Source organism: Aristolochia californica, unplaced genomic scaffold (genome assembly GCF_029961685.1).
Source record: "Aristolochia californica isolate CCGP_79_NKW_82.1479 unplaced genomic scaffold, dmAriCali1.0.hap1 SCAF_1, whole genome shotgun sequence".
In the NCBI taxonomy this organism is placed as follows: Eukaryota; Viridiplantae; Streptophyta; class Magnoliopsida; order Piperales; family Aristolochiaceae; genus Aristolochia; species Aristolochia californica.
This window is the reverse complement of record NW_027181770.1, coordinates 1,022,016-1,034,251: the sequence shown is the minus strand read 5'-3', so window position 1 is coordinate 1,034,251 and position 12,236 is coordinate 1,022,016. Positions and strand designations below refer to the sequence as shown.

Genomic DNA, 12,236 nt, shown 5'->3' with positions numbered 1-12,236 from the left:
GACATTTTGTCAAATACGTAACTTTCTTCTTCTTTCGCCGACATCCTCGAAATTCGGAACCCCAGCAACACAAATCTGAAGTCTTGAATTTGGTTGTACGGTTTTCTCACTTCCTATCCTTTGTTAAAAGCATTTTCTGGGTGGAACGAGACGTCCCCATCACTGCACTAAAATTTCGGCCTACCTCTACCCACCTACACATGTGCACCCCTTGTCGGAGTTTCGAGTAGACGGGTCCCCAGGCCAGGAAACCATGTCTTCTCGATAATAAAAGAAAAATACCTAAACAATACTTAACCGAGGTTGGCTAATTGATGAAACCGGAACATCCGGGTCATCCACGTCATCGATCGTATATTAGAAAGCAATAAGTAGCTGAGACTTAATAATACGTTACGCACAGGTGTCCGTGTAAGTAGCTGAGACGGAGAGAGGATGCAGAGAGCACGAGCGAACATGGCCATGTTAGCAACATTTAAGGCACATGGGGTTCGCATAAGTGCACATGAGGCCCATGTGGGATGTGTTTAGGCATGGCAAGGATATGGACATCTTATATGATCATTGGTCCAAACTCACACGGCTGCCAAATGTTGCCAAAGGAAAAGATAAGACTCCAATCAGGCCCGAGCGTCTTTGAGAATATATAAAACCTTGTTTTAATCACGTTATCCAAAAAAATCTAATTAAATCTAGGGGGTTGATATCCTCGTAGTGTAATTTTTTTTCTCTTTTCTGTACGGTGATACCGTGAGGTCGCTCATTATTGGGCATGACAGTTGCGAGAGTCTTTCCTGTCCCGTACAGGCGGCAGAAGTACAGCTGAGATACACTTTTCTCTTCTGGCTTGTCTCCTGCCGCGATCCCAATTAACTCATCAAAGACAGCTCGAACTTTAAAGGGGACAATGTAGCCGAATAGTGCCTTTCAATGGCCACAATACTCAACAACCCAAATGTTGCGTTACTCAGGCTTCACATTTCATGTCTCTCTACCTACTCTATCCAGCCATCGAGGTCGGGACCGGGAATAGAACGGTTTGGAATAAGGAGAGGTGGAAATGCATCCTCGTAATGTTTTCATCTCGTGCTCAAAAGTCCTTGGGACGGAAAACGAGTAGGGGCTCTCGTTTGTGGTTTTGGTGGAAATGCTCAAGGGAGTCAAAAGTCGATGAGGGTTAAGTAAAGATTCGCAAGGGCACGGCGCCAAATGCGCGCACCTAACGATGAAGGGGCAGGAGGCGGCAAGCTAATTCCCTTTTAACTGAATTTTGGTGCTCTCACCCACTTTGCCGGCACGTCTTTACAGACGGTCAACCCGCGGTCATGACTGGTTGGGTATTGGGTGCACCTCGCTCCACTTCCCTGCCTTTTTTTTTTTTGAATAATAATCTTTTCCAAAAGTTCAAACCCAATCAGTCATGGCGGGGAATACGCTAGGGTTTCTTCTTTCTTTGTTCAATGTCCTAGTGTACGAAAAAAAACAAGCGACAAGTCTGAAAGAGACTAAACTCCGATCTGCTCGAGTTGACGACAAGTGTTTCTTAATTTTTTTGACTCATCTAAATGCAAACATCCATTGGACTAATGAAAATCACTTTGTGAATTGTGACAGCCAACTCCAGTTACATTCATGTTTCTAAACGGATGTTGGTTCGTGTCCCAATAGACTCCAACCTCCCAATTTTCGTTAAATTGGAATTCATTGAACCTGATTATAATGCGACTCATCCATAAGGGTACTTGAATTCGACCATTAATATTATATTTCAAATTCGATTCGCGAGTCTCCATGGGATGAACAAAAATGCCACATGGAGACGAAGAAATTCTGAAGTCACATGGAGAGCTCATTACCTTCCTACGAAAAGTAACCATAAAAAAACCACCTAGCACCGCTTAATGAGTTCCAATCGTAGTAAACACCACTAACATTATGATTAAAAGTTGTTTAACACAAGGGGACCGGGACTGTGGTAGTTTAAAGTCAAAATTGTGGACCTGAGAGTGAATCTGTTGAGGTGACAAACAACACATCCGCGCATGTGACAGTCGTACCCCTTCTTGCTCCTCATCTAATGGACCCTGTCACGGCCAGCGCAGTTTGTCATTTTAGACTTTTTAGTCGAAGATGGTTGTAACGGGTGGGACCTGGCATTATTCCGGCAGGAGCCGTGTCGGGCGTGAAAGAGGAAGTGAGATTGAGATGGGGCGGGTTGGGCGCTTCGACTAGAAAAACACCCAGCTGGATGTCTTCATGACTCTTTAATTATTTTGCTTTGGTGAGGTGGAGATGGGAAACAGGAAACCGTGCCCCACCCTTTCCTTTTCTTCCCCGGGACTGTCCGGGCTCTAATGAGAAAAAGTCGAACTTTCCCCCTTCTCCAGTAGCTGTACTTTTTGTCACTTCGACGTGAACCGGCTCGCCCGCCCTGCATTGCAACGCAGGGAGGATGATTACTGTTTTGCAAGCATTAGGGGAGCCTATGCGTGACTTGCAAGCAATTAAAGAAAGTGAATGAGAATAATACGATTTATTTAATAGACTTTCCTAAATTCTCAAGAAACCTTAAAATATTCGTCTCGTCCATGAATGGAACTTACGTACCCTGACAAGGGGTATCGTGTGAAAGGATAAACAAAGGGAACGAATAATGAATGCGTACAGCCAATCTGCGGCCTTCCTTTCTGCAACTCTCAACACGACATTGAATTCTTCATGCTCTCGGCTTGATCTCTTCTGGCCGTGATGCAAGTACACGCCCATAAATGGCGCTATCTGTCTTCCTTCACAGTTCGTTAATGTGAACACTGTGAAGGTTTAAGGCAGCATCCAAAAGCATCTAGTAGTGGTAAATAATTTATCCCTCGGTCACGACTACGCACGGGTCTGTACCATCACTCATTAATGGCCATCGGAGGAGAGTACGGGTCGACTCGCAGAATTCACGGGGAGAATGAAGACTTGACGATCCAGGATCCGACGTTGTCTGTAGTTTCGATTTATCTAACAAGAAGGCATCTTCGGTACTATTTTCAATTTCCACAAATAAGTAACTTGTCGCTGAAGCAGAAGCTACGATCGGAACATTACGGCACCGGAATTGGAGCAAGTTACTGGGATCTGTGCTTTGTTTACAGCTTAGGGTTTTTCATTTTGAAGATAGAACGCCGAGGATTCCCCCTCCGGCGATTCGTATGAGATCCATCGATAAAGATTATCCGGGGAAAAACAGAAACGCCAAGACCCAACTAACCAACAGGAAAAGGCCGACGTGCTGCAGTTTCCGTTATCGAAGTGGCCGTACCACGTGGGGTGTCAACTCTGATATACGGAAAAAAAAAGAAAAAGAAAAGCAACACGTCAAATTGACCGTCAATGGCAGCTAATTCTCCAATTGGCTTCCTGGACAACGAAAGGAAAAAAAAATAAAAAAAAATACCGTCAATCCGCCCTTAATGAGCGCTGGGAAGCATGTGATTCACCCCTATTGCGTCGGTGCCCTGTGGGCCCTCTCTCTTTCTCTCTCTCTCTCTCTCTCTCTATCCCTGTCTTCAATTTTAATTTTCTCCCGTAATCAAGCGGCTGCCCGGCAAAATTTAGGGGGGAAGTTGGTCGCCTCCCGCTACTCTCAACGGCGGCACTTGGTGTCGGTGTTTTGAATTATTAGAAAGAGAACTCAGTAATAAGCAGACGCTCGAAGCGCACGTCAAGACGCTTCGACATTGGCCACTCTGATCCTGACAATGGAACGCCCCTTCGTTCCGAATAAAGTGCAGACGTTGCATCTGTGATAGTATCCTACCTGTCGTCCGTTTTTCTCTTCTCTTCCTCTTTCCTCTTTAATAAGCCAAAATACCGAAACGACTTGAACCAGAAAATATGAAAGGGAGTTAAGAAAAGAGGATCAAATCTGGGAAAACACATGACTGCGCAGAAGAAAATTAAACCGGAAGTGCAAGACTGATTGTTTCTTTGGAAGGCTGGAGCGACCAAATGGATTAATGGTCGGGAAGTCCAGGTAAGATTCGGCGAAACATGTTCTGAGAAGCCAAATCAATCAATTTCCTTCTGTTCGAAGCACCATGCTTCTAGGTATTAAAATCAATCAATTTTGCTAGCTGTTCTCCAAAGCTATAGAGCTGTGCTATTCACATTTTATTTTACTATTTAGTTAAGCTAAAAATATATTCTTGATTGTTTTATAAGTAAGATTCAAAGAGGTTAATTTCACTTGCTTTTTGCTTTAACCTCAATGACATCAAGCTTCACAGTGTATGCTGCTAGGGTTTAATGAACCATTTAAGAGATTTATAAATGAGTATCCGGTAGATTTCTGATGGTTGCAGGTTGGCCTACTCAAAATTGTATAAATCAGAAAAGTGAATCAATCCCAAGAGGGTCGGACCACCTTTTGTCACTCTGCGTTGCGACAAACGGGTCGAGGGTTCTAATGGTAGAATGGTAAATTCAGATTCTGAAACTTTCCAAACACGCGTGAGGTCGTGCCATGATGGGAAGCGGTTGTTGATGCATGGGCGTATAATAATATTTGTGCCCCTGAAAACGATAAAAAAAAAAAAAAAAGTTAAAATCCGTGATTTCGTTCCGGCGAGGTCCAGACCCCTGAGAAAACCGCCGGGAAGGTGGGGCCACCCACCCTCCTCCCCCCCCACCCCCGAGAAGTGTTTTTCACTGAAGGGTAAAAAGTTAGTTGAGATGTCAGGTGGAGTCACTGAAGATGTCCCTCGCACGTGATTGGCCGACACCGTTGATACGCGGGAGAAGCCGGCGTCGGTGCTTACACACGTTCGAGAAGGGTCAGAGTCCGTTAATGGCGGTTAAAAAGTGGGAGTGGGTTTGGTCGGGTTAAGTTAACTTAACCGAGCGGTGTGGTTGGGAGGTGAAGGAGTTATGGGAACGTTCTATAAAATGGCAGTTTCAATGCGAAGTCCTTTGACTGTTTATGCAGCTCGCCCAGTTCTTTACTTTTTTTTTTTTATTAATTCTTCCTCTTCCTTTGTTAAAAAGCGAGGGAGGAGATTGGGGAGCTGAGACGAGTGTCGACGTCTTTGATGGCAATGGCGGCCTCTCTGAGGTGTTTCACTTTGCTGATTTTGCTCCTGGCTCTGTCTGTTGAAGCTAGGAATCAACGGTTTAGCCCAATGATGGCGGATCCGAGGTACATTGTCTTGTCTTCGCTAGTTTTGCTGGTGTCCTTCTTCGTATTCGAGGAATGCGGATCGGTTTTAGTGAATTTTTCCTTTTTGAAGTTGCTCTGTTCTGTTTAACATCTATTCGTCGGCTCTGGAGGGGAAAAAAGGATTCACTGGTTATTTGACTGTTTTTCTGTTTCCGAATTCTTGTTACTGGTATAATTTTCCTAGGTAAATAACCCTTCAGGTCTTCTACGGTTTTATCCATTGTTTCTGTTTGGATTTCCCCTCGGCTCTGTGGTTAAAGTTTCGGATTTGTCAGATTTACTGACGAGGCGACTCATTTCAACTTGTTTAATTATAACGATGTATCTGTTTTCAGTTGGATTTCCTCATTTGGTTTTATCATGATTTCTAAGCTGATTTGCTTAGAAGAAAGAAGACGTCCATGTCGAAAAAGATTTTTCCGAAGGAGCAGCAGAAGTGTTTTCGAAATGAATTTGAATTTTTGGAACTTCTCGACTGAGGATTCTCTGTTGATGGGTTTTTTATAGTCTCAATTTCGTAATGTGATGTGCTCCATTTCGCAAAGAGGCTTTGGCATTTGGGAGCTTTTAATATACCCATATGCTACTACTTGCAGGACGAGCGAAGCAGAATCGAACTCGAAACACATTCCGGCGAACCAAACATCTGAACAGTGGTGGTGGGCATTCTTTCCTTTATTCCTTCCCTCAAATATTCGAATTTTTAGTTAATTTTAAAAATTAACTCAGGAATGAAATGTTTGATCCACGGTTATTTTAGTTTTTGTGCATTTCCTTCTAACTCTCTGTAGTCCGTAGAACTTCTAGGGCAGTTTACTCCTTCGAGGCTGTGAAATTGCGCAGATATCTATACCCAGAGGCTGTGGAATAAAATCCCGAGGATCGTCCTTTTGTTTACCGACCTAGTTCTTATTTCTTCGTCGCCTACTGTCTACTTAGTAAAGAACGAAGTTCTTTCCCTGGGTGACGATGATAGAATTGATATCTGCTGTTGTAGACTCACTACGACTTTTGAGTTTTTGTACGCGCATTTTTTGAGGACTTCCTCCAGTCGAGTCTTCTCACTTTTTGTCGTCCATGGTTGAATCCCTTTTTCCGCTTCCACTGGTCTGGAGCTCTGCAAGTTTTCTCTCTCTTTCTCGAGACACGAAACATGGGAATTGCATTGTTCTTTTATCGAAATCGAGGGTATGATGTGAGCCTCAATTTTTCGGTTGTCTATGGAGAGATGAAAATAAGCTAGACCGTTCGATCAAAGATGCCCGTCCCTCTGTGATATTGAGAGTAAAGTGAGTGCCATTACCGGGTTTTTGGTTTAGTTTGATGTTTCTGCAAGACCCAAGAATTCTCGTTGAATAGAGGCTTCGAAGCCGCACGGCCTTTGCTTTATCTTCTTTAAACGATCACATGGTCTCTGCCTTTTAGTTTCCCAAAGCCGAAATGATGATGCGAGACAATCCGAACCTTGTTTCCGTCAAAATCGCGTTCGACCGGTTTCGGCGGGTTTGCTTAAAGAAGTCATATTTATTACCTTTCAAAGGACACGAATATACAACTTTTCTGAGCGTGTTTCTTATCGATGCAGGTCGGATTTCGATTCCACACAACACGCCGTCGATGATCCAGAGAGCGTTGCTTCCTCGGTGGTGGAGTAAGTCCCTATTTTTATCTTTCATGTAATTAGTGTTCTTTTCCAGGGAATATAATTTGTTAGGTAACCATCCGTCCCTCGCTATCAAGCTCCTCTTTCTTTATTCTTTAACAGAAAAAGAGCGAGCATCCTTCTTTAAATTGACTGCAAAAGTACATGTAAAGGGTTGGTAATGAGCCGATCTGCCATTATTTCCCCAAGTCGAGAGTCGCATTCTGCCTCTGAATCTACCTATTGAATGTTATCTGTTCCTTTTTTGCCGTTTAAAATTTCTGCAAATACAAAGTGTCACTGTAGGAGAAATAAAAGCTCATTTATGTCTTGGAGATCATGATCGTTTATTTCTTCCTTTTTTGCTCTAGCATTTCAGTTATTTGATAATGTAGATGTGTGGCGTCATTCATTTGCTTGGCGATTTGGAGAGTTAAACCTCCCTTTCAAATGTATCTTTTTTAATCAGGACGGTAGCCAACAGCACCCGTCGGAGGTCCCTCGGTTATCTATCTTGTGGTACCGGTAACCCTATTGATGATTGTTGGCGTTGTGATCCTAATTGGCAACGCAACCGCAAGAGATTGGCTGACTGTGGCATCGGGTTCGGCCGCAACTCTATTGGAGGACGCGATGGCCGGTTCTATGTGGTCACTGACCCTCGCGATGATGATCCTGTCAACCCTCGACCTGGAACCATTCGGCATGCTGTCATCCAAGACAGGCCTTTGTGGATTGTTTTCAAGCGTGACATGGTGATCACCCTCAAGCAGGAGCTTATTATGAACAGCTTCAAGACCCTCGATGGACGCGGTGTCAATGTCCACATAGCCAATGGGGCATGCATTACAATCCAGTTTGTAACTAACGTGATTATTCATGGGCTCCATATCCATGACTGCAAGCCCACAGGCAATGCCTTGGTTCGGAGCTCGCCAACCCATTATGGTTGGAGGACTATGGCTGACGGTGATGCCGTATCCATTTTTGGTTCCAGTCATGTTTGGGTTGATCACAATTCCCTCTCTAACTGCGCTGATGGTCTTGTTGACGCTGTGATGGGATCGACCGCTATTACAATATCCAGCAATCACTTTACCCATCACAATGAGGTATTATAATGCGTCTCGTTCTAATTTATGTTTCTCTAGACAGTGTTTTTATCTTATGTCTGTAAGAATTTAATCTGCAATAGGTGATGTTGCTGGGTCACAGCGATTCTTACACAAGAGACAAGGCAATGCAAGTCACCATCGCTTTCAACCATTTTGGTGAAGGCCTCATTCAGAGAATGCCTAGGTAAACAAAAGAGCATTTCAAAGATTTTCGATTTTCTTTTTCATTTCCTTACACATGAAAGTTCAAACTGCATGATTCTGAGCTAATTTAATCTGTGAATGCAGATGTAGGCACGGGTATTTCCATGTGGTGAACAATGACTACACTCACTGGGAGATGTATGCCATTGGTGGAAGTGCCGAACCGACTATCAACAGTCAAGGCAATCGATACCTTGCCCCTGTTAATCCTTTTGCCAAGGAGGTGTTTATTTATTTTTCTCTTTCACCCAGTTACAATCGAAAATATCACTGTTTTCTGTGATTTTTCAGTGGTTAATTGAATTTTGGTAATAATACGATCAGGTGACGAAGAGGGTTGTGACGGATACGAGAGTTTGGAAGGGGTGGAATTGGAGATCAGAAGGCGATCTTATGTTGAACGGTGCCTACTTCACTCCCTCCGGTGCGGGTGCTTCGGCTAGCTATTCGAGGGCCTCTAGCCTGGGAGCCAAATCCTCTTCCATGGTGGGATCCATTACTTCAGGGGCGGGAGCTCTCCCCTGCCGTCGGGGATCCCAGTGCTAAAGTCCTGGGACCAAATCTCGTGCTTCTTTCGACAGTGTACACAATTTTTACAGAGTCACGGATGAACAAAAACTCATTATTGCACCTCTATCTGTCCTCAACCTCGGCCTGTTTCTCCCTTTGTAACGCATTTATGAAGCAGGTGCAGAAGCGTTGTTGTTCATTTGTTGCTTTTCGCCTTTTCTTCCTGTTTTTGTCATTGTTCCTGTTTTCTTTTTTCTTCAGCCTTTTCCGCCAATGTCTGCCCAGCTTCTCTATGATTTTGGAAATTTCCTTTTTTTTTTAATTCTTTTTTCTTCATGTCAGTAATACGTCCATAGTATGAATATCGGGTATGTCCTATTTTTACTTTTTCTCAATGGAGTCGTCTCTTAGTTCATTTGATTCGAGATTGATGAAAAAACAAAAAAAAAAGTCTTTCTTTGGTTATTATGTCCTCCTCAGATTGATCATTTTATTAAAGGATCGTGAACTGCAGGCAATCCAATTATTAACACCTTGAATTAGAACTTGGAACTCGGGCGGATACCCAAATCCAAATCAGCTTCTTCCAATTTGCATAACCAAGTTTTTGCTTTCGAGCATCCACATAATAGTAACGCGATAATAGTCTCTTCCTGTTATAGTAGCGCGAATCTCTGATAATCCACAAATTCAAGTTTTTGTTACTTTGCTTTGTTTGATATTTTACTTCTTCGTGATTGATCCTTGTAGATAGATCAAATTAACCTTCAAAAGTATGAAGTGTGAAGAGTTTGAACACAACTCTAGGAATATCCGAATCACCGACAGAATACGTCTCCTCGTCTACTTTTACGCAGGACACAGCTGGTTCTCACCATTTCGTTATCTGATACTCGTCCTCTTTGCTCGTCTGTTATGATCCATAAATCCCTTGAGAAAAGAAGGCCTAGTAGTTGCCATGTCGCCACCGAAGTCTAACATAAGCTAGCAGACAACACTTCTCTGTCAAGCATTGCAGTTGCCGGCAGGAAAAAGAAGCCTATCTCAATGGCTGTGGCTCCGGCAGATTTGTCAAGATTCTTTTCCCTTCTTCTTCTGCTGATCGAAGCGGCGCTCGGGCATAAAAATCGTATTCCGTCCACGGTCGACGGCCCTTTTCCTCCCGTCACTCGCCGCTTCGACCCTTCCCTTCGTCGCGGCAGCGATGACTTGCCCATGCACCACCCAAGGCTTACCAAGAAAGTTCCCTCGATTTACCCCGAGCAGATTGCTCTCTCGGCATCTTCACCTTCTTCTATTTGGGTCTCCTGGGTCACAGGTATCTCTCACCAACGCCACCTCGATATTCATACACCCCCAGTAAAACATTCCATGATCATGCGGAATTCCTTCCTGCGTTTAATGCAGGTGATGCTCAGATTGGGCCCAAGGTGACCCCGCTTGATCCCTCTTCTGTTAGGAGTGAAGTTTCGTTTGGGAAGGAAAGAGGAAAGTATCCGTATATGCAACGAGGAACTTCCATGGTTTACAGCCAATTGTACCCTTTCCAAGGACTCCTAAACTATACTTCGGGGATCATTCACCACGTAAGGCTGCAAGGTAAAGGGACATAAGATGTCTTCAAACCTCTCTGAACTGAACTAAAACTTTCATATTTCCACTTTGTGGAGGGAAATAAATGACATTATTCTAAATTTGATGCATCCTTATTATGTTCCTGGCAAATAATTGATTTGCAGGCCTGGAACCTGGCCAAAAATATTACTACCGATGTGGGGATAGTTCCTTGTCGGCTGTGAGTGAGGAATACTCTTTCCAAACTCCACCAGCGCCTGGCCCAACCATGTATCCAAGACGAATAGCTGTTGTAGGAGATTTGGGTCTGACGAGCAATTCAACATCAACTATCGACCATTTGATCGAGAATGACCCTTCCATGATTCTAATGGTTGGAGATTTGTGCTACGCAAATCAGTACAGAACCACGGGAGAGAAAGGAGCTGTGTGTTTTTCCTGCGCGTTCCCAGATGCTCCTATTAGAGAGTCGTATCAACCACGCTGGGATGGCTGGGGAAGGTAATCTTTTGCTTCTCTTTCCAGAATTCATTGAGGGAATTCGAAATTACATGTTCCTCTCTGCTGTTCTGGTGCTTCCTTTTACTTTTTCCCCCTTGTCCGATACTCAGGCATTTCGACAAGCAGTTTAGGTGCTTGGGTTCAAGACTTCCTTGTACTTCTATAATCATGGCTGCCGATAACATTTTAACGTTGATCTGTGGCAGGTTCATGGAACCCATGATATCAAGAATTCCCATGATGGTAATTGAAGGCAATCACGAGATCGAACCTCAGATGAATGGACTCACTTTCCAATCGTATGCTTCTCGCTTTGCAGTTCCTTCTGAGGAGTGCCGCTCTAATTCTAGTTTCTACTACTCGTTTAATGCCGGCGGGCTGCACTTCATCATGTTGGGCGCATATGTTGATTACAACGCCACAGGTGATCTTGTAGCTGTCTTCTTCTTCGTTTATCTGTGACATAAAATAACACTTTAGCAGGTGCCCAGTACGCTTGGCTAAAGGAAGACCTAACGCTAGTAGATCGAAAAGTAACACCATGGCTAGTGGCTTCCTGGCATCCGCCATGGTACAACAGCTACTCATCCCACTATCAGGAATTTGAGTGCATGAGACAACAGATGGAAGAACTTCTTTATCACCACGGGGTTGATATAGTCTTCTCCGGACACGTAAGGATAAATCAAACAATGGAATCAACCAGAATCGAATAGATCAGACTGAGTATCATAAACGCTGAAACAATCTTCTTACTGATGCTTTGACAGGTGCACGCCTACGAACGGATGAACAGAGTGTACAATTATACATTGGATCCATGTGGACCTGTTTATATAACAGTGGGAGATGGCGGAAATATAGAGCAAATCGACATTGATCATGCCGATGATCCGGGGAAATGCCCTTCTGCTGCGGATAACATACCAGAATTTGGAGGGGTATGCCATTTGAACTTCACTTCCGGTCCTGCTCAGGGCAAATTTTGCTGGGACAGACAGCCCGAGTGGAGTGCCTTCAGAGAAAGCAGTTTTGGACATGGAATACTAGAGGTCGGTAGCTTCTTACACGCCATCAAACCTTTTTTGTTAATTTTGGGCTGCGTACTTATTCAGAAGAAAATTTTGCTGCAATTTGGCTCTCTGGTGTCTGCTGTAACAGTCTTCAGAACCGTTTTGATACCAAACTGGAGATTAAACGACTTGCTATCGTCTGCAGGTTATGAATTCGTCGCATTCGTTATGGACTTGGCATCGAAACCAGGATATATATAAACATGATAGCGTCGGAGATCAAATTTACATAGTTCGGCAGCCTGTTTGTGTTCAGGGAGGTTAATCTCATTATCTGCTCTTCCCATCAAATGAACCAAAACATATTGACTCTTGTACAAATCATGTTCCAGTTTCCTTAACAAAATGGGTGGTGATAAAATCCTGTACTTTGTTATTTCTAGTAGAAATATATTTTTAGCGATCATTAGTGA

At 43.7% G+C, this 12,236-nt stretch overlaps 2 protein-coding genes across 2 annotated transcripts; both read left to right on the top strand.

Annotated features, from left to right (window-relative positions):
• The first annotated feature begins 4,976 nt into the window (after positions 1-4,976).
• On the top strand, positions 4,977-9,089 carry LOC137960396 (probable pectate lyase 8). The gene is made up of 7 exons (XM_068808050.1): positions 4,977-5,182; positions 5,800-5,862; positions 6,789-6,854; positions 7,315-7,957; positions 8,041-8,144; positions 8,249-8,387; positions 8,489-9,089. Exons 1-7 carry the CDS (start codon positions 5,076-5,078, stop codon positions 8,708-8,710), a joined length of 1,344 nt encoding a protein of 447 aa, XP_068664151.1. The 5' UTR covers positions 4,977-5,075; the 3' UTR covers positions 8,711-9,089.
• A 509-nt stretch (positions 9,090-9,598) lies between these two features.
• LOC137955105 (purple acid phosphatase 23) lies at positions 9,599-12,236 on the top strand. Its single transcript, XM_068801979.1, has 7 exons — positions 9,599-9,992; positions 10,082-10,273; positions 10,414-10,750; positions 10,957-11,174; positions 11,234-11,424; positions 11,521-11,802; positions 11,969-12,236. The coding sequence occupies exons 1-7, from the start codon at positions 9,722-9,724 to the stop codon at positions 12,086-12,088; spliced, it is 1,611 nt and encodes a 536-aa protein (XP_068658080.1). The 5' UTR covers positions 9,599-9,721; the 3' UTR covers positions 12,089-12,236.

What these genes read in the sequence shown, in the direction of transcription:
- LOC137960396 (XM_068808050.1), top strand. Translation starts at nt 5,076, where the DNA reads ATGGCAATGGCGGCCTCTCTGAGGTGTTTCACTTTGCTGATTTTGCTC. An exon ending in CAAACATCTGAACAGTGGTG is followed by an intron (nt 5,863 to 6,788) that starts GTGGGCATTCTT and finishes TTATCGATGCAG; the next exon opens with GTCGGATTTCGATTCCACAC. An exon ending in GTTGCTTCCTCGGTGGTGGA is followed by an intron (nt 6,855 to 7,314) that starts GTAAGTCCCTAT and finishes TTTTTTAATCAG; the next exon opens with GACGGTAGCCAACAGCACCC.
- LOC137955105 (XM_068801979.1), top strand. Translation starts at nt 9,722, where the DNA reads ATGGCTGTGGCTCCGGCAGATTTGTCAAGATTCTTTTCCCTTCTTCTT. An exon ending in TTGGGTCTCCTGGGTCACAG is followed by an intron (nt 9,993 to 10,081) that starts GTATCTCTCACC and finishes CGTTTAATGCAG; the next exon opens with GTGATGCTCAGATTGGGCCC. An exon ending in TGTTGATTACAACGCCACAG is followed by an intron (nt 11,175 to 11,233) that starts GTGATCTTGTAG and finishes ACACTTTAGCAG; the next exon opens with GTGCCCAGTACGCTTGGCTA.